The sequence below is a fragment of the Sphaeramia orbicularis genome, unplaced genomic scaffold (assembly GCF_902148855.1).
Source record: "Sphaeramia orbicularis unplaced genomic scaffold, fSphaOr1.1, whole genome shotgun sequence".
Classification (NCBI taxonomy): Eukaryota; Metazoa; Chordata; class Actinopteri; order Kurtiformes; family Apogonidae; genus Sphaeramia; species Sphaeramia orbicularis.
The window spans coordinates 361,729-386,877 of NW_021941571.1; the positions used below are offsets into that span (position 1 = coordinate 361,729).

Sequence of the window (25,149 nt, forward strand, 5' to 3'; positions counted from 1 at the left end):
ACACAGATACACACACACACAAACACACACACACACAGATACACACACAGATACACACAAAAACACACACACAACACACAGATACACACACACACAAACACACACACACACACAGATACATACAAATACACACACACACACACAGATACACACAAAAACACACACACAACACACAGATACACACACACACAAACACACACACACACACACACAGATACATACAAATGCACACACACACACAGATACACACAAAAACACACACACAACACACAGATACACAGATACACACACACAAACACACACACACACACACACACAGATACACACAGACAGACACACACACACACACACAGATACACACACACACAGCACGACAACAGAACCATATTATATTGCCATAAATTGTCCAATATTGATATTATTTGTGTGTTTGTGAAACTCTACCAGGTTCTGGTTCTGGCTATTATTTGGTTTATGGTTCTGGTTCTGGTTTTGGTTCTGGTTGTGGTTCTGGTTGTGGTCGTGGTTCTGGTTTTGGTTGTGGTTCTGGTTCTGGTTGTGGTTCTGGTTGTGGTTCTGGTTGTGGTTTTGGTTCTGGTTCTGGTTGTGGTTCTGGTTGTGGTCATGGTTCTGGTTTTGGTTGTGGTTGTGGTTCTGGTTTTGGTTGTGGTTCTGGTTCTGGTTGTGGTTCTGGTTGTGGTTCTGGTTGTGGTTTTGGTTCTGGTTCTGGTTGTGGTTCTGGTTGTGGTCATGGTTCTGGTTTTGGTTGTGGTTCTGGTTTTGGTTGTGGTTGTGGTTCTGGTTTTGGTTGTGGTTCTGGTTGTGGTTCTGGTTGTGGTTTTGGTTCTGGTTGTGGTTCTGGTTCTGGTTGTGGTTCTGGTTGTGGTTCTGGTTGTGGTCATGGTTCTGGTTTTGGTTGTGGTTGTGGTTCTGGTTTTGGTTGTGGTTCTGGTTGTGGTTCTGGTTGTGGTTTTGGTTCTGGTTGTGGTTCTGGTTGTGGTCGTGGTTGTGGTTGTGGTTTTGGTTGTGGTTCTGGTTCTGATTCTGGTTTTGGTTGTGGTTGTGGTTCTGGTTTTGGTTGTGGTTGTGGTTCTGGTTGTGGTTCTGGTCTAATCCTAGCCCCTGCAGGTCCAGAGCTGTGAGTCCCAGAGCAGCAGAGTTAAGAGGATCCTCCTAAAGCTGATCCTGTTGATCTGATCAGTGAGTGGACGGTCGGAGGACGGAACCGCCCAGACGTTCCGCACACACTGACGTTCTCCACAGTCTGCCTGGGAGTCTGTTGAACCTGCGTCGGACCCACTGTGGGTCCTTGGATTTATTGGTGGATCTGAAGGTGGATCTGGACCGATGTGGACTCCGGTGGTTTACAGGTGAGGACAGGAACCTCCTTTAGAACATAGAAGAACCTGTGTGTTTAGGTCCAGACGGGTGAGGAGCTGCTGATTAGAACATGTTAAGGTTCTACTGAACACATTTGAGAACCGTTGGAATGTTTGGGTTCTGATCACCTACAGGTTTAAACATCCGTGGATCGGACCCGTCTAATACCTGAGGAACCAGAACTCTGATAGAACATGTAGAACCCATGGAGTCGGATCAGCACCAGTGGGTTTATGTTCCGTTAAAGATCTGTTTTTAATTTAAGAACCTTTGAATTAAATCTGAGCTTTAATGAACGTCGACAGGATCACAGAATTAACGACAGAAAATACAGGATTTGTTTTGGTCATGTGACTCAAAGGTCTGTCCATTAGGGTTAGGGTCATATACCAATTTAACTACGAAAGAACCAACAGTAGAACCAACAGTAGAACCAACAGTAGAACCAACAATAGAACCAGCAGTATAACCTACAGTAGAACCAACAATAGAACCAACAGTAAAACAAACAGTAGAACCAACAATAGAACCAACAGTAGAACCAACAGTAGAACCAACAATAGAACCAACAGTAAAACCAACAATAGAACCAACAGTAGAACAAACAGTAGAACCAACAAAAGAACCAACAGTAAAACAAACAGTAGAACCAACAGTAGAACCAACGATAGAACCAACAGTAGAACCAACAGTAGAACCAACAGTAAAACAAACAGTAGAACCAACCGTAGAACCAACGATAGAACCAACAGTAAAACAAACAGTAGAACCAACAGTAGAACCAACAATAGAACCAACAGTAAAACAAACAGTAGAACCAACAGTAGAACCAACAGTAAAACAAACAGTAGAACCAACAGTAGAACCAACGATAGAACCAACAGTAGAACCAACAGTAGAACCAACGATAGAAACAACAGTAGAACCAACAATAGAACCAACAGTAAAACAAACAGTAGAACCAACAGTAGAACCAACGATAGAACCAACAGTAAAACAAACAGTAGAACCGACAGGAGAACCAACGATAGAACCAACAGTAAAACAAACAGTAGAACCAACAGTAGAACCAACAAAAGAACCAACAGTAAAACAAACAGTAGAACCAACAGTAGAACCAACGATAGAACCAACAGTAGAACCAACAGTAGAACCAACGATAGAAACAACAGTAGAACCAACAATAGAACCAACAGTAAAACAAACAGTAGAACCAACAGTAGAACCAACGATAGAACCAACAGTAAAACAAACAGTAGAACCAACAGTAGAACCAACGATAGAACCAACAGTAAAACAAACAGTAGAACCAACAGTAGAACCAACGATAGAACCAACAGTAAAACAAACAGTAGAACCAACAGTAGAACCAACGATAGAACCAACAGTAAAACAAACAGTAGAACCAACAGGAGAACCAACGATAGAACCAACAGTAAAACAAACAGTAGAACCAACAGTAGAACCAACGATAGAACCAACAGTAAAACAAACAGTAGAACCAACAGTAGAACCAACGATAGAACCAACAGTAAAACAAACAGTAGAACCAACCGTAGAACCAACGATAGAACCAACAGTAAAACAAACAGTAGAACCAACAGTAGAACCAACGATAGAACCAACAGTAAAACAAACAGTAGAACCAACAGTAGAACCAACAGTAAAACAAACAGTAGAACCAACAGTAGAACCAACGATAGAACCAACAGTAGAACCAACAGTAGAACCAACGATAGAAACAACAGTAGAACCAACAATAGAACCAACAGTAAAACAAACAGTAGAACCAACAGTAGAACCAACGATAGAACCAACAGTAAAACAAACAGTAGAACCAACAGGAGAACCAACGATAGAACCAACAGTAAAACAAACAGTAGAACCAACAGTAGAACCAACAAAAGAACCAACAGTAAAACAAACAGTAGAACCAACAGTAGAACCAACGATAGAACCAACAGTAGAACCAACAGTAGAACCAACGATAGAAACAACAGTAGAACCAACAATAGAACCAACAGTAAAACAAACAGTAGAACCAACAGTAGAACCAACGATAGAACCAACAGTAAAACAAACAGTAGAACCAACAGTAGAACCAACGATAGAACCAACAGTAAAACAAACAGTAGAACCAACAGTAGAACCAACGATAGAACCAACAGTAAAACAAACAGTAGAACCAACAGTAGAACCAACGATAGAACCAACAGTAAAACAAACAGTAGAACCAACAGGAGAACCAACGATAGAACCAACAGTAAAACAAACAGTAGAACCAACAGGAGAACCAACTGAACAATCTAGAGAATACAGGATTTCCACTGAAAACCTGTCAAATCCAGGTAATATTGGAATAAATGCAGATAAATCATTTGAAGGTCTTTAAGGTTTGATTCAGTTTTGATGTGAAAAAAAAAACAATGATGCAAAATCAAACTAATGGATAATTGACCTGAAGCACATGAGAAGATTCAAACAATCTGAGGATTCATTAAATACACAAATACATGAGAATGTCCTTGAACATAAACGACAGTGTCATCAGTGTAAAAAGAGTGGTTCTGTTTAATAATTAATGGTTCGTTTAGTTGGTAAAGTCTGTGTTTCTGATCTAATGACCTTTGAATTGACTTTAATGAACATCTACAGGATCAGTGAATTTGAAACATACAGGATTTAAACTGAAACCAGTGTTCAGAACTCAGAGCTCCTCCTTCAGCCTGAACTCTGTGCATGTGTGGATCCACTGTTTCTGTTTCAATTCCACAGTTTCCAGGTTGTTCCATACACAGAAACAGTTGAATCTGGTCCCAGTCATGTGTCTGTCCAATTAGATTCAATTCACATCAATATTAGTTGAGTTCTAATTTTAAATGTGTGGGAAATGGGATTTTCAGTGTTCAGTGTAAATGTCCACAGAGTCCACATTCCACAGTGGATGTGGACAATTTAGTTCCACATACAAGAGACTGTTCTAAGCTACAGGTGGATCCAACTGGAGGAGAATCGGAGTCGTTTGGAATTTTGGATGAATTTTGGAAAATGTCTCAGTGATGACAGATGGAAAACTGTAGATGTTGTGACCTTGCTGTGACCTTGAACTTTGTCCTACTGGGACCAAAATGGACTGGGTTGGTCCCAGGGCCTAGGCCTATCTGTGGGGAAGATCTGGGAAAGATGGGTGGAAGAGTTTTACACTGAAGATGAGAAAAAAACAAACAAACAAACAAACACATAAAACAAAGTGATCATAATACCTCCCGATGGAGGTAATAACACCAAATACAGAGAATAACATGAGAATAAATAAAGAAAAACTAAAATAGAAAGAAACATGTATTTTCCACAAAAGCTACAACAGTAGAAGTGGTTCTGAATGTTCTTTATACAGGGTCTGTACATGACGTCAGCGCTAGCGGAAGTCCCCGTGGCTCCGCCCACTGAGTGTCAGACAGAGGCAGATGAGTGACAGCGTTGGCTTCAGTCCTGTCTAAACTGAAGAACAATACTGAATCCAAAATGGGGCAGAGCTGTTGTTGGTTGGTTGTATTTTCAGGTTGTTAAAGCAGTGGGAGCTATCGTTTACAGACACCCAAAGACAAAGAAAAGAGAAGGAGATGGATCCACAAATCCAGGAAACCAAACCTAGATCTGTGGATCCTGTTTGGGGTCAGCTAACATTCACTGATGCTGTATTTTTGGTCCAATCAGACCTGAAATGACCTATTGTTTTGGCTAACGGTCCTTCTTAGTGCAGCTCTTGGTTTCATGATCAGATCTTTCCTGGTTTTTGTCTTCAGTTTGGGATTGTGAACCTTGTGCTCCTACATGATTAGTAAACGAACTGAAACTGAGGCCAACCTAGTTTTACAAATACGGGGGAACTGGAGAATAAAGCTACGACGGAGTATTAGGACCACAGAAGAAAAGAAAAACACTGGGCACTACCAGAAGAAAGTCAGAAAATATGGAGATAAAACCTGGAATTTTATGAGAATAAAGTCAAATACAAAAAGATTCACAATGTTCTGAGAATAAAGTCGTAGTTATAAAAAAACTCATAATTTAACAAAAATGTCATTGGCTTATGAGATTTAAGTCGTCATATTCTGACAATAAAGCCATAATATTATCAGAATAATGTGTTAATTTAAACCAGGTGGTGTAAATCTGCTAATTTCCCAGAATGCAGTGGTGCCCTGCTGGTCCACAGCAGTAGTATCTGTGTTGGATAAAGGACTGGATCTGAACTAGACTCAGAAAATCTGCTCAGTCCCAGTAGATCATGCATATACAGTACAGGCCAAAAGTTTGGACACACCTTCTCATTCTTCACATTTTCTTTATTTTCATGACTATTTTCATTGTAGATTCTCACTGAAGGCATCAAAACTATGAATGAACACATGTGGAATTATGTACTTAACAAAAAAGTGTGAAATAACTGAAAACATCTCTTATATTCTAGTTTCTTCAAAGTAGCCACCCTTAGCTCTGATGACTGCCTTGCACACCCTTGGCATTCTCTTGATGAGCTTCCAGAGGTAGTCACCTGAAATGGTTTCCACTTCATAGCTGTGCCTTGTCAGGGTTACTTAGTGGAATTTCTTGCCTTATTGATGGGGTTGGGACCATCAGTTGTGTTGTGCAGAAGTCAGGTTGATGCACAGCTGACAGCCCTATTGGACAACTGTTAGAATGCATATTATGGCGAGAACCAATCAGCTAAGTAAAGACAAACGAGTGGCCATCATTACTTTAAGAAATGAAGGTCAGTCAGTCTAGAAAATTTCAAAAACTTTGAATGTGTCCCCAAGTGCAGTCGCAAAAACCATCAAGCGCTCCAACCAAACTGGCTCACATGAGGACCGCCCCAGGAAAGGAAGACCAAGAGTCACCTCTGATGCTGAAGATAAGTTCATCTGAGTCACCAGCCTCAGAAATCGCAAATTAACAGCAGCTCAGATTAGAGACCAGATGAATACCACACAGAGCTCTAGCAGCAGACACATCTCTACAACAACTGTTAAGAGGAGACTGCGTGAATCAGGCCTTCATGGTCAAACAGCTGCTAGGAAACCACTGCTCAGGAGAGGCAACAAACACAAGAGATTTATTTGGGCCAAGAAACCCAAGGAATGGACATTAGACCAGTGGAAATCTGTGCTTTGGTCTGATGAGTCCAAATTTCAGATCTTTGGATCCAACCGCCGTGTCTTTGTGCGACGCAGAAAAGGTGAACGGATGGATGCTACATGCCTGGTTCCCACCGTGAAGCATGGAGGGGGAGGTGTGATGGTGTGGGGGTGCTTTGCTGGTGACGCTGTTGGGGATTTATTCAAGATTGAAGGCAACCTGAATCAGCATGGCTACCACAGCATCCTGCAGTGACATGCCATTCCATCCGGTCTGCGTTTAGTTGGACCATCATTTATGTTTCAACAGGACAATGACCCCAAACACACCTCCAGGCTGTGTGAGGGATATTTGACCAAGAAGGAGAGTGATGGAGTGCTGCGCCAGATGACCTGGCCTCCACAGTCACCGGACCTGAACCCAATGGAGATGGTTTGGGGTGAGCTGGACCGCAGAGTGAAGGCAAAAGGACCAACAAGTGCTAAGCATCTGTGGGAACTTCTTCAAGACTGTTAGGAAACCATTTCAGGTGACTACCTCTGGAAGCTCATCAAGAGAATGGCAAGAGTGTGCAAGGCAGTCATCAGAGCTAAGGATGGATACTTTGAAGAAACTAGAATATAAGAGATGTTTTCAGTTATTTCACACTTTTTTGTTAAGTACATAATTCCACATGTGTTCATTCATAGTTTTGATGCCTTCAGTGAGAATCTACAATGAAAATAGTCATGAAAATAAAGAAAATGTGAAGAATGAGAAGGTGTGTCCAAACTTTTGGCCTGTACTGTATTCACTGGGATCAGTCCACGACCTACTGGAAATGACCTTTGGATCAGCTGGTTCTGGGCCCTAGTTTTGGACCCTTTGGATCAGCTGGTTCTGGGCCCTAGTTTTGGAGCCTTTGGATCAGCTGGTTCTGGGCCCTAGTTTTGGAGCCTTTGGATCAGCTGGTTCTGGGCCCTAGTTTTGGAGCCTTTGGATCAGCTGGTTCTGGTCCTAGTTTTGGAGCCTTTGGATCAGCTGGTTCTGGGCTCCAGTTTTGGAGCCTTTGGATCAGCTGGTTCTGGGCCCTAGTTTTGGAGCCTTTGGATCAGTTGGTTCTGGGCCCTAGTTTTGGAGCCTTTGGATCAGCTGGTTCTGGGCCTAGTTTTGGACCCTTTGGATCAGCTGGTTCTGGGCCCTAGTTTTAGACCCTTTGGATCAGCTGGTTCTGGGCCCTAGTTTTGGACCCTTTGGATCAGCTGGTTCTGGGCCCTAGTTTTGGAGCCTTTGGATCAGCTGGTTCTGGGCCCTAGTTTTGGAGCCTTTGGATCAGCTGGTTCTGGGCCCTAGTTTTGGAGCCTTTGGATCAGCTGGTTCTGGTCCTAGTTTTGGAGCCTTTGGATCAGCTGGTTCTGGGCTCCAGTTTTGGAGCCTTTGGATCAGCTGGTTCTGGGCCCTAGTTTTGGAGCCTTTGGATCAGTTGGTTCTGGGCCCTAGTTTTGGAGCCTTTGGATCAGCTGGTTCTGGGCCTAGTTTTGGACCCTTTGGATCAGCTGGTTCTGGGCCCTAGTTTTAGACCCTTTGGATCAGCTGGTTCTGGGCCCTAGTTTTGGACCCTTTGGATCAGCTGGTTCTGGGCCCTAGTTTTAGACCCTTTGGATCAGCTGGTTCTGGGCCCTAGTTTTGGACCCTTTGGATCAGCTGGTTCTGGGCCCTAGTTTTGGAGCCTTTGGATCAGCTGGTTCTGGGCCCTAGTTTTGGACCCTTTGGATCAGCTGGTTCTGGGCTCTAGTTTTGGACCCTTTGGATCAGCTGGTTCTGGGCCCTAGTTTTTGGACCCTTTGGATCAGCTGGTTCTGGGCCCTAGTTTTAGACCCTTTGGATCAGCTGGTTCTGGGCCCTAGTTTTGGAGCCTTTGGATCAGCTGGTTCTGGGCCCTAGCTTTGGAGCCTTTGGATCAGCTGGTTCTGGTCCTAGTTTTGGACCCTTTGGATCAGCTGGTTCTGGGCCCTAGTTTTAGATCCTTTGGATCAGCTGGTTCTGGGCCCTAGTTTTGGACCCTTTGGATCAGCTGGTTCTGGGCCCTAGTTTTGGAGCCTTTGGATCAGCTGGTTCTGGGCCCTAGTTTTGGACCCTTTGGATCAGCTGGTTCTGGTCCTAGTTTTGGACCCTGGTTGTCAGTCCTGATGAAACCATGTATATTCGTTTCAGGTCCACATAGCGCTGATCCCCTCCCCCCTGGATCAGGTCTGGATCCTCCATGTGTGTCCACATGTCAGTGTTCATGGACCACTTGTTCTTTGGTAGCTGGTACAGATCCATGTTCAGTCCAACTGTCCTTCATTTCATTTCAGATTTCCCATGCTCCTTTGCTCTGGCTGTGTTTACTGCTATACTCCGTCATGTTGAGCAGGTTGGTTTAAGACAGTCTGACTGAGAGGGGCGTGGGCTGGGGGGGGAGGAACATATGTGCAGACCCTCTATAGTGGCTCTGTAACTGTAACGGTCTGATGTGACCCGGGTTGGACTGAGTTTAAAACTGGAGACGAGATGACACTGCAGAAATGAGTGGGTTTAATGGATGAAAGTGTGTTTATTCAAACTGAGAACATGAACCTTCAGACCTTCAGACCCTCAGACCTTCAGACCCTCAGACCTTCAGACCCTCAGACCTTCGGACCCTCAGACCTTCAGACCCTCAGACCCTCAGACCTTCAGACCTTCAGACCTTCAGACCCTCAGACCCTCAGACCTTCAGACCTTCAGACCCTCAGACCTTCAGACCTTCAGGAGCTGGATCCCACTGTACAAGGGTTTGGACTTTCCTCATCCGGACTCTGTAATTCTGTTTCTTTGGCCGTTGTCCATCCTGGTCTTTGTCCTGGTCTTCGTCCTGGTCTTTGTCCTGGTCTTCGTCCTGGTCTTCCTCCTTCCTCCTGGTCTTCATCCTGGTCTTTGTCCTGGTCTTCGTCCTGGTCTTCATCCTGGTCTTCATCCTGGTCTTCCTCCTTCCTCCTGGTCTTCGTCCTGGTCTTTGTCCTGGTCTTCGTCCTGGTCTTCGTCCCAGTCTTCGTCCCAGTTTTTATCCTGGTCTTTATCCTGGTTTTTGTCCTGGTCTTTGTCCTGGTCTTTGTCTTAGTCTTCATCCTGGTCTTCACCCCAGTCTTCAACCCGGTCTTTGTCCTGGTCTTTGTCCTTGTCTTCATCCTGGTCTTCATCCGGGTCTTTGTTCTGGTCTTTGTCCTGGTCTTCATCCTGGTTTTCGTCCTGGTCTTGGTCCTGGTCTATTATCCTGCTCTTCATCCTGGACTGGTCTTTGTCCTAATGTTTGTCCTGGTCTTCGTACTGGTCTTTGTCCTGGTCTTCATACTGGTCTTTGTCCTGATCTTTTGTCCCGGTCTTTGTCCCGGTCTTTGTCCCGGTCTTCATCCTGTTCTTTGTCCTGGTCTTCCTCCTGGTCTTCGTCCTGGTCTTCGTCCTGGTCTTCGTCCTGGTCTTCATCCTGGTCTTCCTCCTGGTCTTCGTCCTGGTCTTCGTCCTGGTCTTCGTACTGGTCTTCCTCCTGGTCTTCGTCCCGGTCTTCGTCCCGGTTTTCATCCCGGTCTTCCTCCCGGTCTTCGTCCCGGTCTTCGTCCCGGTCTTCGTCCCGGTCTTCGTCCCGGTCTTCGTCCCGGTCTTCGTCCTGGTCTTCCTCCTGGTCTTCCTCCTGGTCTTCGTCCTGGTCTTCCTCCTGGTCTTCGTCCCGGTCTTCGTCCCGGTCTTCATCCCGGTCTTCGTCCCGGTCTTCGTCCCGGTCTTCGTCCCGGTCTTCGTCCTGGTCTTTGTCCTGGTCTTCCTCCTGGTCTTCGTCCCGGTCTTCGTCCCGGTCTTCATCCCGGTCTTCGTCCCGGTCTTCCTCCTGGTCTTCGTCCTGGTCTTCCTCCTGGTCTTCGTCCTGGTCTTCCTCCTGGTCTTCCTCCTGGTCTTCATCCTGGTCTTTGTCCTGGTCTTCCTCCTGGTCTTCATCCTCCTCATTCTCTTCATCCTCCAGGACTGTTTTGATGAGCTTAAGGTCACGTGTGGATCAGAACATGTGTTTGTCACGTCTTTAACTCTGAGTCTCGTGTTTTAACAAATGACACACTCTTCTTCGGTAGTGTTTCCATGGAAACCACAGCACCACGTATTCTTCCTGCGCAGGCTGGCATCTTTTAACATCTGCACTAAGCTACTGCAGATGTTTTATAGCTCTGTAGTGGCTAGTGTTGTTTTTTATGCTGTGACCTGCTGGGGGGTTGGTGGCAGCAAGAAGAACATCCAGCGCCTGAATAAGACCATTAAGGAGGCGGGCTCTGTGGTGGGCCTGAAGCTGGACTCTGTAGAAGAAGTGACAGAACAGAGAACCCTGTCCAGACTGAGGGCAGTCATGCAGAATGGGAACTACCCATTCTGCAGTGTCCTGAACCAGCAGAGGAACACCTTCAGCCACAGACTGCGTTCATTGAGCTGCTCCACCACTAGATACGCAAAGTCGTTTGTCCCTCGTGCAATAAGACTGTATAACTCTTTAAGTGGGAGGGGAGGTGGGAGGAGACAGGAGGAGGAGCATCTGTGTGGGGGTGTATAGGAGGCAGGAGCTCAGGAACACATCTGCCCTCGGGTGGATTTCTTTGATTTATTGTTTTTATGTTTTTATGATTTTATGTTTTTATGCGACAGGTAGAAAACACATCTTGTCTTTTAAGTCTACCTCTTTTGAATCTAAGTTATTCACAGCTACTGATACTCTGGCTTATTTATTTATTGTGTGTTGATGTGGTATGGCTGTGTTTGAGGAGCAGTGACCGCATTTTGTATTTTGAATTTCCCCTTGGGGATGAATCAAGTAAATCTATCTATCTACCTATCTAGATATGACCGAGGTTCTCCGACCCGTTCCTCTGGTTTATGGACCAGGTGCTGGAACAGAACCTCCTCTTTTATTCCAGTCATGTGGTTGATTTTTGGTTTGTTTTGATTGGATGTGTCTGTCACAGTCAAAGCTTTTCCTCCAGAACTGACTGATTTCAATCTGAAACACTGAAGGGTTTACGACCATTCAAACACACGCAGGAGTTTCAGCCCCAGTTTGTCCTCACATCTGTCCAACCTCAGTATCATGAATCTGGGACCACAGACACACAAACACATTCACTTCCTCTTTCTACTGCAGCTGAGTGGAACTCCACTTCCCACAATGCACGTCTGCGGAATGACAGACAGATGAACAGACCAATGATACAAAGGTTGGACAGATCTGAGGACAGACTGAGGATGGAAGTCATACACAGATTTAAAGTCCGATTTATCGTATTTATAAGTCAAATCTGTTTCATACACTGATGTTTGGAAGGGCTTTTTATTTTAAGGGTTTTTGTACATTTCCGAGCTTTAAAGCTTTTTGTACATCTAAGGGCTTTTTTTGTTTTACTGTGGGTTCTACTGTTGGTTCTACTGTTGGTTCTACTGTTGGTTCTACTATTGGTTCTACTGTTGGCTCTACTGTTGGTTCTACTGTTGGTTCTACTATTGGTTCTACTGTTGGTTCTCCTGTTGGTTCTACTGTTGGTTTTACTGTTGGTTCTACTGTTGGTTCTACTGTTGGTTTTACTGTTGGTTCTACTGTTGGTTCTACTGTTGGTTTTACTGTTGGTTCTACTGTTGGTTTTACTGTTGGTTCTACTGTTGGTTTTACTGTTGGTTCTACTGTTGGTTCTCCTGTTGGTTTTACTGTTGGTTCTACTGTTGGTTCTACTGTTGGTTTTACTGTTGGTTCTACTGTTGGTTCTACTGTTGGTTTTACTGTTGGTTCTACTGTTGGTTTTACTGTTGGTTCTACTGTTGGTTTTACTGTTGGTTCTACTGTTGGTTCTACTGTTGGTTTTACTGTTGGTTCTACTGTTGGTTTTACTGTTGGTTTTACTGTTGGTTCTACTGTTGGTTTTACTGTTGGTTCTACTGTTGGTTCTCCTGTTGGTTTTACTGTTGGTTTTACTGTTGGTTCTACTGTTGGTTTTACTGTTGGTTCTACTGTTGGTTCTACTGTTGGTTCTACTGTTGGTTCTACTGTTGGTTTTACTGTTGGTTCTACTGTTGGTTTTACTGTTGGTTCTACTGTTGGTTCTACTGTTGGTTTTACTGTTGGTTCTACTGTTGGTTTTACTGTTGGTTCTACTGTTGGTTCTACTGTTGGTTTTACTGTTGGTTTAACTGTTGGTTCTACTGTTGGTTTTACTGTTGGTTCTATAGTTGGTTCTACCGTTGGTTCTACTGTTGGTTCTACCGTTGGTTCTACTGTTGGTTCTACTCTACCCTCAATGTGGAATTTTTGATTATTTTTTTTTTTAAATGTTCTAGCTGTTCCTTTCCTTCTACTGGTCCATCTGTTGATACTTTAGAACACTTAATTGGTTCCAGATACCAGTCTAGTTCCTATTGGTCACTGATAGAAGTGATATATGGACTGTGATTGGATGAGTTCAGTTCTCCAGTGAAAGTCCCGCCCATTTCTATAGTTAGATTGATCTGCATCCAGACCATAGGACTGGAACATAGAACAGAACCAGGACTGGAACACAGAGACAGAACCAGGACTGGAACACAGAACAGAACCTGACAACCTCACACATTCCCCTGGGTCTGATCCATATAGAACAGGGACACTGGTTCTGTTGGTTCCCCTGTTCTAGTTCTGACAAACACTGGGTCCAGTTCACTTCAGTTCAGTTTGTGTTCTGTTGGTCATTACTCTGCATGGGACTGTAGTTGTCTGTTGCTGCAGTTGTCATCCATTGCTCTGGTTGTCATCTGTTGCTCTGGTTGTCATCCATTGCTCTGGTTGTCATCTGTTGCTGCAGTTGTCATCCATTGCTCTGGTTGTCATCTGTTGCTGCAGTTGTCATCCATTGCTCTGGTTGTCATCTGTTGCTCCAGTTGTCATCCATTCCTCTTGTTGTCATCTGTTGCTCCATTTGTCATCCGTTGCTCCATTTGCTGTCCATTGTTCCAGTTGTCATCTGTTGCTCCAGTTGTCATCAGTTGCTCTGGTTGTCATTTGTTGCTCCAGTTGTCATCAGTTGCTCTAGTTTTCGTTTGTCGCTCCAGTTGTCGTCAGTTGCTCCAGTTGTTGTACGTTGCTCCGGTTGTCATTTGTTGCTCCATTTGTCATCCATTGCTCCATTTGTCATCCGTTGCTTCGGTTGTTGTCCATTGCTCCAGTTGATTGTTGCTCTGATCTGATGCATCTGACCTGACCTTTGGGATGACAGCATTGGTTTGTGATGGTTTAAGGGTAACCGACGGTAACTGACGGTAACCGTCGGCAACCGAAGGTAACCGACGGCAACCAACGTTAGCCTACGGCAACCAACAGCAACCAACGGTTTATTCATCTGTTAAATCTGTGGAACAGGAAATGACATGAAATGAACAGTCGATGGATCTGTAAAGGACAGGAAGTGTGATGTTCAGGGTTTACGTTCTGGTTCTGGTTCTGGTTCCACGTTCACAGATGGTCTCATTAGAAAAGTTTCCGCTCATTTCCTTTCAAAGCCCAGATCTGAACCAGTGACATCAGATGTCAGACAGACTCCGCCTCTCCTCCTCTCGCCCAACCACCGTTTCCACATGTCCTCAGACTGTATTTAAGGCCACGCCCCCTGGCCGTTGGGGTCTGCGGTCACGTTCACATGAACATGAACAGAGTTTACCTTCGACGGCGAGGTCCGGTTCAGAGGTCAGTTCAGGGCGCCAGGAGGGGGCGGAGCCTGTTTTAATCTGCTGGAAGACGAGAGGTCGCAGAGGACGGAGGTCTGGCAGCGGTGTCCCGTTGTCATAGAAACAACATTCAACCAGAACCAGAACTCTTTATTACTCCCAGTGGAAATGATTGTTCCAGTCAATCAATGAAAAAAAGGAGCAGAAAAGAAATGATCGATAATATTAAATAAACGTACAGACGTGTGTTCTAATAGAGTTTAACAGTGTTGTCATATTTAATCTGAATCTGTACGTTTATCTACACCTTGAATTAGTTTTACCCTTATGACGATGTATGAGCATCACATACCAAAATAAAAACACCTGACACTACAGAGTAGGACCAGGACCTGGACCAGGACCAGGACCTGGACCAGGACTGCAGTCAGTCCCTGTTAAGTAGCATTAAATCCAACCAATCCCATTAGTTTGCCACTGTCAGGAGGCGTGGCCTGAAGAAAAGGAAACAAAGAGGAAATAAACAAATGTCAGTGAACGTTCAGATCAGCTGCATTAAGTAATGACCTTTGACCTTTGACCCCAGATCCAGAGGACACAGACAGTGAAGGAGCTGTTGACTGAGACAGGATGAAGGTCCAGAGTCAGAGAGAAGGCCCCCACTCAGACACTACTGGAAGAATAATAAAGGGGGGGTTGGCCTTTGGGATGGTGGGGGGGGGACGGGGGCGCTTTGGTGTACAGTGTTGATGGTGTGTGTGTGTGTGTGTGTGTGTGGGGGGGGGGGGGGGGGGGGGGGGGGGGCGCTCTTTGGTATGGAGGGGGGGTTCTGTTCTGGTCTCATCTCTGTGTGTCCTGTATCTGGGTTCATGTTCATCAGAACTTTCCATTTAAAGCTGAGGTTCTTCAGTTCTTCCAGGAGAACAGGACCTGTGCTTCTGCTCAGGCTGTGGTGACACTGTTTACCAGCGCCAGGAACAGGAAGTACCTGCGTCCTCCAACACTGGGAACAGGAAGTACCTGCGTCCTCCAACACTGGGAACAGGAAGTACCTGCGTCCTCCAACACTGGGAACAGGAAGTACCTGCGTCCTCCAACACTGGGAACAGGAAGTACCTGCAGCGTCCACTCTGACAGATGTGCATTTAATGCACATGTGCAGAACATGATGACTGGAGTGGAAAAGGGCCAACACTGGAGACCATGTGACCAGTGATTATACTGTTGGATGGACAACAGGGGACGCTAATGAACACACACACACACACGCATGCACACAAAACAGTGTCACCCCCCCCATGTGCTCAGGCCCCCTTGGAGAGTCCGTCCCCCCCCCGGTTGATAACCTCTGTATTAAACCTATAGTTTCTAAAGTCTTTAAATGAAATCAAACTGAAACAGTTCAACCACCAGTGGGTTCATGGTTAGGTCTGGACTTTAACGGGGTTTGATGGTCTCCATCCAATGGTTTCTGGTGGTCTATGATGGTCTCTGGTGATCTCTGATGGACTTTGATGGTCTCTGGTGGTCTCCGGTGGTCTTTGATGGTCTCTGGTGGTCTCCTTTCTCTATTATCTGCTGTTCTTGGAGGTGGTGTGCGACTCCACGTGTGGGTCTGTGTCCCGTCCCTTAAACCTGCTGTGGTCTTGAACCTGGAGGATCAGCAGATTACAGACTCTGACTTTAACCACCTGGTGATTTCAGACCTGGTCCACATGGTTCTGCATGGGTCTGCATGGGACCACATAGGTCCACATGGGTCCACACGGTTGTCACATGATATTTTGATGGAAACCGTCAGTACATTTACATTTACATTCTATATTATATTTATATATATGTATTCCCCTTTCCTACCCTTTTTATTCTAATATGATCTCCTGTATTTGACATGACTCGGTCTAAATCCTGTCTTTTCACTGATCGTGTAGATGTTCATTAAAGCTCAGAGTAACTTCAAAGGTTATTATATTAAAACAGAGAAACCTGAAGAAAAAAACGTGCTCCACCTTTGTTGAATCTTTGTCAATTTTATTATTTTTGTTTCAGTTTGGTTCAATTCGTGGCTTATTTTCTTTGTGTTACTTGTAATTTTATTGATTAAGTGATCATGTTTATTCATTTTATGGATTACTTGGGCTGTTTGAGTTTATTTTGTTGCCTATTTTATTCTCTTCTTTTTGTCCATCCATGTGAGTTGTTGACTTGGTTCTTTCGTTCATCTGTGTATAAGTTCTGCTTCCACCTGGTCCTTCCTCTCTCACTTGCTGTTTGTCCGTCCTTCAGGTCCTTCCAGGCTCAGATCACTGATTAGCGGCTGAACTTAAAGGGATTATTTGTGGCTGTTGAAGGCGGGAGCTGCTCGGAGCCACAGGGATCAACTGACTGGTCCTGGTCCTGGTCCTGGTCCTGGTCCGACCGGACGCTCTGCCTCGGACCCGTCATGGATCTCAGACCTGGACCGTGAAGCTCCTGGGACGCCGGGTCAGGACCTGCGCAGCCATGTTCTGAGGATTTAATGGACGTTTGGTTGACATGCTTTCCCAGAGCTCCGCCCAGTTCTAGGCCGACGCCCTCCATTCATGGTGTTCGTCGCAGCAGAGTTAAGGTCGGTTTGTGGAGAAGGTCCGATTCCAGACAGACATGTCCAGAGACGGCAGGCGTCTCACCCTGGCGAGGCCCAGCCGGTCTGGCGCCACCTCCATATCGCCCCTCGTCCTCTACTACTTCCTGTCATGTGCGGCGGCAGCAGGGAGTTTGCCAGGAGCAGAATACGAGTATGGCATCAGCCCCAAGTTTGTGTGCACGCCCATCCCCCCGGACGCCGACCCCAGCTGCTTCTCCCCGCCCGGCGTTCCACCCTCCCCCGGAACCAACGGCCAGAATGGCAGCGGTGGTGGCGGCCGACGCAGCTTTATGTCAGATGAAGCCAAAGCCACCATCCTGCACCTCCGCGAGAGCCTGGTCCGGCAAAAGGAGACCATCCTGGACCAGAGGGAGACCATCCGGGAGCTGACCGCCAAGCTGACCCTGTGTGAAGGCTTCGGAGGTCACCACGGGGTCGGTCACCATGACGACCACCACGGCGACCACCACGACGACCACCGCGGGCACCACGGCGCCCACCACACGGCGTCCAACCTGCACCACGGGCCTTCAGGTTACCATAGCAACGACCACCACTACCCCCACGGCGACCACCACAGGAAGGGGCCGTCCTACGCCAAACACAGCACCTTTTCTCCAGAACAGACCGGGAAGATGCTGCAAACGCTGAAGGAACGGCTGGAGAACTTACAGGTGAGGACCAGCGCCTGCAGGACCGTAAATACTTTTACCACTAGTACTAGTACTGATTAGTACTAGTAGTAGTAGTACTACTACCACTAGTACTAGTACTAGTCGGTACTAGTACTAGTGGTAGTAGTACTACTACCACTAGTACTACTACTACTAGTCAGTAGTGACGGAGAATGAGAAGCCTTCTGTGTCTGTGTTTCAAGAACCGGTTCCACCTCCAGATTTCAGAGTTCTAGATTCATTAAAACCCATGTAGAGGAACAGAAGAACAGCAGTAGAAGTTCAGTAGAAGTTCAGATGGTCAGGGCTGTCTGTGGAAACTGTTTCCTACTTTGTCTCTGATTCTTCTGTCTCTGATCCGAATGCTTCAAAGTAAAGAGCAGAAGGCCTATAGTGTGGTCGGTGTTAAATGGACCAAACACCAGCATCAACACAATGAACAAACCAGACAGGAGATGAAAGAACCGACTGAAACGGTGACTGAAGCACGTAAGACTTCAGCTGATGCATTTTTCTAGGAGGTGAAGTGAGTTGACCAAAGCCACGTGGAGCTGAACAGTCACATGAACACTGTCTGCTTTTACAGATCCTCTAAGACCCGTTAAAGGGCTTTAATTAACTCTGAGGTGAAGAGGGTAAATGTCCTGTAGGGGCCGCCCACGGGGCCGGTGGCTCCGCCTCCTACTGGTTTGACTCAAATCAGAAGCATTCGTTTGCAGCAAATCAGGACTGGCTTTAATTAGGTTAAAAAATAACGTCATCATGGGTCAGAAACTCTGAGAATTCACCGAAAACACAGAGAAACACTGACACCGACAGGAGTCCCAGTAACACCGACAGGAGTCCCAGTAACACCGACAGGAGTCCCAGTAACACCGACAGGAGTCCCAGTAACACCGACAGGAGTCCCAGTAACACCAGGCCAGAGTATTGGATGAAAACAGGAGGATTTAGTTCAGCTGAGGTTGGATTTCACTGATTCGATTAAAACCAAGTGTTTGGGTCTGTTCTGGGTGTCGGTCCTGTTGGTGGGTCTGTTCTGGGTGGTGTCGGTCCTGTTGGTGGGTCTGTTCTGGGTGGTGTCGGTCCTGTTGGTGGGTCTGTTCTGGGTGTCGGTCCTGTTGGTGGGTCTGTTCTGGGTGGTGTCGGTCCTGTTGGTGGGTCTGTTCTGGGTGTCGGTCCTGTTGGTGGGTCTGTTCTGGGTGGTGTCGGTCCTGTTGGTGGGTCTGTTCTGGGTGGTGTCGGTCCTGTTGGTGGGTCTGTTCTGGGTGGTGTCGGTCCTGTTGGTGGGTCTGTTCTGGGTGGTGTGGATCTGTTCTGGGTGGTGTCGGTCCTGTTGGTGGGTCTGTTCTGGGTGGTGTCGGTCCTGTTGGTGGGTCTGTTCTGGGTGGTGTCGGTCCTGTTGGTGGGTCTGTTCTGGGTGGTGTCGGTCCTGTTGGTGGGTCTGTTGGTAGGAGGATGGAAATGTGAACATCAAAGTGCCTCTACATTAGTTCAGTTTCATTAATAGTTCGTTCAACCTGGATCAAAGAAACCAACAGACGCTGGAACCATCAGAACCCAAAACCACCGACTGATGGAACCATTTAGAACCACTGATCCCATCTATACATGTCAATAGTTCTGTCAGTGGTGCGAAAAAAAAAAGTGTTCATTGTAGATGATGAGGAGTGACTGTCAAAAGAAAAACAGCAGGGAGTATATACTGTCTGAAAAAAGGACGAATCCCGGACAAGCCCCCACATTTGAACGACCCAGTTCAAATAAAAGACAAAAGAAAGAAAACCACACTGACGTTTACTGATGTTTAGTACCTGTACATCCACTAATCCGATCAATACATGTCAATAATTAGTGTAAAATACAGTTATTCATCTTTTCAGGGTCATCAGATAGGACCATATTTGGACGTTCTGTTTAAAAAAGGGTTGAATAAAGGAAACTGGAAACTCTGTCATCAACAAGGATTAGGGTTTAAGATTTAGAAAAGAGGACTTTTATTGAACTATTGAGAATTTATTCTCCAAATATTCTCACTTTCATTTCATATAAGTACGATATTGTGTTTGTTAAATTACGAGGTTTTTCTTTTTTTTTTAAACTATGACTTTATTCTCTTTATAATATTCCGTCTTTATTCGGCGTTTTTGCGTGTCATAGCCATTGGTCCCTGTACAGATGAACAGGGGCACCAACATGAAGGTTTGGTTCTGGGCCTCCAGGACCAATTGGGTTCCACTGAATAGAGCAGGAGTAAAGGCTGGACCCCTGCCACAAGGAGGGGTTCAGCCCCAGGCCTGAAGGTCCCCCAGGCCTGAAGGCCCTTGGGGGGACAGAGGTCCAATCAGTGGTCCCCACTGGCTCCCTGTGAGCTTCAGGATCGATTTTAAAGTGCTTTTATTGGTTTTTAAAACTCTCAATGGTCTTAGCCCTATTTATTTATCTGATTAACTTTTGACGTATGAGCCCTCTCAGACCCTCAGGTCCTCAGGCAGTCATCTCTTAACTGTTCCTAGAGTCCACACTAAGATTTATGGTGAGGCCTCATTCAGCTTTTATGGCCCCAAACTATGGAACAGCCGACCTGAGGACCTGAGGTCCGCTGTGAGTGTTCATATTTTTAAAAGTAAACTTAAAACTTATCTTTTTAGGCTAGCTTTTAATTAAACCCTTACTGTAAATTTTACTTTGTTGCTTGTATTTTTATTTGCAACCGCGGGACAGTGGGGGGTTTTGTTGTGAAGCACTTTGTGCCACATGTACCATGTATGAAAAGTGCTATAGAAATAAAGTTTGATTGATTGATTGATTGATTGATTGATTGATTGACTGGACCCTTACTGCTCTGACTAAGACCTTCAGGAACCAAATAGTCTCCCCCAGGAATGGATTCAGCATTGGCACCAGAAGACAGGATGACGATGACGGCTTCATTACTGAAATATTACAGTTTTATTTTCATGAGATTAGGGGTTTTATGTCGATATTTTATGACTTTATTTCCGTAGTGACAGGTGTTTTTATTTTCGTATGTGACCTTAATATGCCATCGTAGGTTCAGTATCTGAATTTGTTGGGAGTTTTTTTCTCCTTCGAACCTGTTGAACCTTTTCCAGTGCTTCTGTTGCTTCATTTGTGTGATGCTGGTGTCACGTGTGAGCGCTGGTTGTCGGAGCAGGTGGGCTCAGGCTTCAAACCCCCCCTGGACCTACCTCTAAGGTGTGAGACAAAGTAGAGGCAGAGCCAGGGTTTCACCCCCCCCCCAGCAGGATGTTTACACCAGCGGCTCCTGGCCTCCAGCCCCACTCACCTCCAATTAGCTTCATCTGCTCTGACGAGGCTATTAATTGTAGCATGCACTGGCAGGGAGCAAAGCCGGATTAGTTGGTGAGGAAGATGAGGAGGAGCGAGGGGGGGGGCTCTGGGGGGGTGGAAGGGGGGCTCTGGGGGTAACTGCTCCATCTTCATAGATGTGTTTGTCCGTCTAATGTGGGCGTGTCTTTATGGAAGTCAGATTTGTTTGGTTTCCTCAGGTTTTGTACCGGTGTTTGTCAGATGGTCTAAGGCAGAGGATGGGGCAGATTTAAGGAGTCTGTTCTACTTTAGATCTGAGTCCAGTGTTACCCCCAGATTTAGAACCTGATGTGTAGTTTTTAAAGGAAGAGGATCCAGAGGACTGAGGATGCTGGATCTGGGTTTATGTGGGTCAAAGACAAGGACTTCAGTCTGGTCTGAGTTTAGTTTGGGAAAGGTGTTGAGCATCCACACAGTGGTCTGATGGGTTAGGGTCAGGGTTAGGGCCCATGTTCACCTGCTGACAGACAGCTGGACATCTGAGTGTCATCTGCATTAAGGCTGCACCGATCCCATATTACAGGGGTCTCAAACTCAGATCCTCGAGAGCCGGTATCCTGCATGATTTGGATGTTTCCCTCTTCCAGCACACCTGACGGTCGTTACCAGGCTTCTGCAGAGCTGGATAATAGGCTGATCATTTGAATCAGGTGTGTTGGAAGAGGGATACATCCAAAACATGCAGGATACCGGCCCTCGAGGATCTGAGTTTGACACCCCTGCCATATTAGGATCAGATATCGGCCCCAATGTCAATATTTTAGCTGGATCAGGGATCAGTAAAAACCACCAGTCTGTTAGACCGATCCTTCCCTTTAAATTTGTGCGGGGCAGGCTACATCACGCATGCCCAACGTAATTCTAAAAGTAACACCACAGGCTTGTGTGTGGAGGACGTGATGGGTTCAACCTCTGGAGATAAAGGTGGGAGGAAGTGAACGGGAGCTGCCCTCACCTTAGCATTACCTTCTACTGACCCCCAAAAAGAAGGGATGAAGTGCCGAACAATATGCCCCCCCCCCCCCCACCCCCCCCCCCCCCCCCCCCCCCCCACCCTGGTTGAAAACCTCTGCTCTAACTCAACAATGATATCTGATCAGTATTGACAGATATGCAAGGCCCCAGCATCGGTGTCAGCATCAGAGCTGAAACACTGGGCTCGGTGCATCCACAGTCTGCGTAGTTACAGTAGTTAGGGTAGGACACATTAGTACTACAGTACTAGAGTATGTATTTTCAAAACTCTGAATGTGCTTCCACTGAAATAGACCTAAGAAAGATAACAATGAAGAAGCTATTAATAAGTCTTTAATCACCTTGTAGAAGGTTAAAAGAACATTAAAGAACATTTTTCAGCTTCGTCATCTGTCCGATCCAGCACAGTGTCATCTGCATACAGATAAACAGGACCAGTCTGCAGTCATGAAACAGTACTGAAATAAATGATGTGAAGAACTGTTCCTACAACTGTGGTGTGTGCTGTTTGTTTGCAGGCCAGGAACTCCTCCAGCTCCTACTCCAGTTCTCTGCGAGAACTTCTCCAGCGGAAAATCAACGCCCTGGAGGAACAACTGCACAGCTACTACCGAGATCACCATGACGACCACCATGATGACCACCACAGCAGCAACCACTACAACCACCAAGATAGCCACCACGATGACCACCACAGCAACGGTCACCACGACGACCACCACAGCAATGGCCACCACGACGACCACCACAGCAACGGTCACCATGACAACCACCACAGCAACGGCCACCACGACGACCACCACCACAGCAACAGTCACCACAGCAACGGCCACTACGATGACCACCACAGCAATGGTCACCATGACAACCACCACAGCAACAGCCATTACGATGATCACCACAGCAACGGTCACCATGATGATCACCACAGCAACGGTCACCATGACAACCACCACGGCACCGGTCACTATGACAGCCATCACAGTAACTACCATGGCAACCACAGATACAGTCATCACGGCAGTCACAGTAATCGCCGTTATGACCACCGCTATGACAGGCACCATGGACGGCACCGTGGTTACCAAGGCAAACACCACACCTACCACTACAACGACCATCACAAGGACCACCACAATGACCATCACTATGACCACCACAATGATCACCATGAAGATCATCATGATAACCACCGCAATGATCACCACGACGACCATCATAAAGATCACCATGAGGACCATCATAAAGATCACCATGAGGACCATCATAAAGATCACCATGAGGACCATCATAAAGATCACCATGACGACCATCACTATGACCACCACAAAGATCACCATGACGACCATCACTATGACCACCACAAAGATCACCATGACGACCATCATTATGACCATCATAACAATCACCATGATGACCATCACTATGACCACCACAAAGATCACCATGACGACCATCACTATGACCATCATAACAATCACCATGATGACCATCACTATGACCACCACAAAGATCACAATGATGACTATCACGACGACCACCATGATGACCACCATGATAATCACCGTGACAACCACCACAGCAGCGGTTACCATCCACGTAAGACACCGAACCGCAGCCAGGGGCGGAGTTTACGCGGCGCCGGGCACAGTAAACTGGAGACTGTTCTCAGCCAGTTGCACCACGGCCACAGTGACCACGGTATTCACACATCTACGAATGTTCTGCAGTGTTCAACTGTCCTGATACTGGTCCTGGTACCGGTCTGGATACCTGGGGAACATTCCAGAAAAAGAGAACGATCCAACGACATCGTCCCCTTTTTCTGGGATGGTTTTTGTTTGGTTGAATTCGACCTGATGTGTCAGGTTGTGGTACATTTTACAGTTCTACCACCACCTTTTCAAGCCCCGGCCTGTCGGGTGTTGTATCAGAACCTGACAAACACCTCCCAACACCTCCATAAACGTCCAAACACCTCCCAACACCTCCAAAAATGTCTAAACACCTCCCAACTTCCACTACCCTTCCTACTACTCCTACCATAACTAATATTCCTATCTCTACTACTACTACTACTACTACTACTACTACTACAACTACTACTACTACTACAACTAACTGCTACCTAACTCCTCCTCCTCTTCCTCCTCCTTGTTGTCATCCTCCACATCCATAAATCTCCTCTTTGTTCTTCCTTTTTGCCTCCTCACTGGCAGAGTTCATCTTCATCATCCTTCTACCGACATCTTCACTATCCGTCCTCTGTCCATGTCCAACCATGTCCATCTGGACTCCTTGTGTCCAAACGTCCATCCTGACCTGTCCCTCTGATCTGTCCTTCATCAACCTGTCCATCCTCCATCCTGTCCAACATGTCCACGTCTCCTCGTCACCTCTGATCCAACCTCCACATTCATCTGAATCATTGACCATAATTCGGACCGTTTCAGGGGAACTGGTTCCAGGAACAGATCAGTATTTACTTGTATTAGTGAAAACTGTTTAATCTTAAATCCGCAGAGATGAAACGTTGTTGGTTCGTTTGTTCCATAAATTGACCTCTGACCTCTGTCTCAGTAGAAGACCACCCCAAGCTGAAGAGTCCCAGTGCGTTCCTGCTGGACTTCCCCATGCGGACCAACTACATGTACGCGCGTATGAAGCGGTCGGTGGCCAACGAGGTGTTCGCCCTGACCGTCTGCCTGTGGCTGAAGGCGGGGGCGGGGGCGGGGCCTGGACTGGGGACGCCGTTTTCCTACGCAGTCCCGGGACAGGCCAATGAACTGGTGCTCATCGAGTGGGGCAACAACCCCATGCAACTGCTGATCAACGACCAGGTAAAGAACTGCGAACGACCTCCACCTGTGACCTCCAGACCAGACAGAGTTTAAAGGGTGTGAGGTTCCAGACCATCTGAGCCTTAAGACACCTGTCCTTAGGTAACGCCTCGTTCTCACATCCACGTCCACCAGACTGTACCCAGGGCGTAGACACAGGATATTTACTCACTTGTATTACAAGGACATAAAACAGTTTTCACAGGACAGTGTAACACACCACCACCACTGTCCACCTGCCTACTGTCCCACCTGCCTACTGTCCACCTGCTTACTGTCCACCTGCCTACTGTCCACCTGCCTACTGTCCACCTGCTTACTGTCCACCTGCCTACTGTCCACCTGCTTACTGTCCACCTGCCTACTGTCCACCTGCTTACTGTCCACCTGCTTACTGTCCACCTGCCTACTGTCCACCTGCTTACTGTCCACCTGCCTACTG

General features: G+C 46.5%; 1 protein-coding gene across 4 annotated transcripts; it reads left to right on the forward strand.

Annotated features, from left to right (window-relative positions):
• Positions 1-1,201: 1,201 nt before the first annotated feature.
• LOC115416187 (sarcoplasmic reticulum histidine-rich calcium-binding protein-like) lies at positions 1,202-24,807 on the forward strand. 4 transcript variants are annotated; one of them, XM_030129912.1, is made up of 5 exons: positions 1,202-1,370; positions 16,525-17,538; positions 22,386-23,031; positions 23,164-23,568; positions 24,448-24,807. In XM_030129912.1, exons 2-5 carry the CDS (start codon positions 16,882-16,884, stop codon positions 24,759-24,761), a joined length of 2,022 nt encoding a protein of 673 aa, XP_029985772.1. In that variant the 5' UTR covers positions 1,202-1,370; positions 16,525-16,881; the 3' UTR covers positions 24,762-24,807. The 4 variants fall into 4 exon arrangements, with proteins under 4 accessions (XP_029985772.1, XP_029985771.1, XP_029985768.1 ...); XM_030129911.1 differs by having other exon boundaries at positions 1,203-1,370; positions 22,386-22,507; positions 22,544-23,568; XM_030129908.1 differs by having other exon boundaries at positions 1,203-1,370; positions 22,386-23,568; positions 24,448-24,805.
• The last annotated feature ends 342 nt before the right edge of the window (positions 24,808-25,149 follow it).

What these genes read in the sequence shown, in the direction of transcription:
- LOC115416187 (XM_030129908.1), top strand. Translation starts at nt 16,882, where the DNA reads ATGTCCAGAGACGGCAGGCGTCTCACCCTGGCGAGGCCCAGCCGGTCT. An exon ending in AACGGCTGGAGAACTTACAG is followed by an intron (nt 17,539 to 22,385) that starts GTGAGGACCAGC and finishes GTTTGTTTGCAG; the next exon opens with GCCAGGAACTCCTCCAGCTC. An exon ending in CCACGGCCACAGTGACCACG is followed by an intron (nt 23,569 to 24,447) that starts GTATTCACACAT and finishes CCTCTGTCTCAG; the next exon opens with TAGAAGACCACCCCAAGCTG.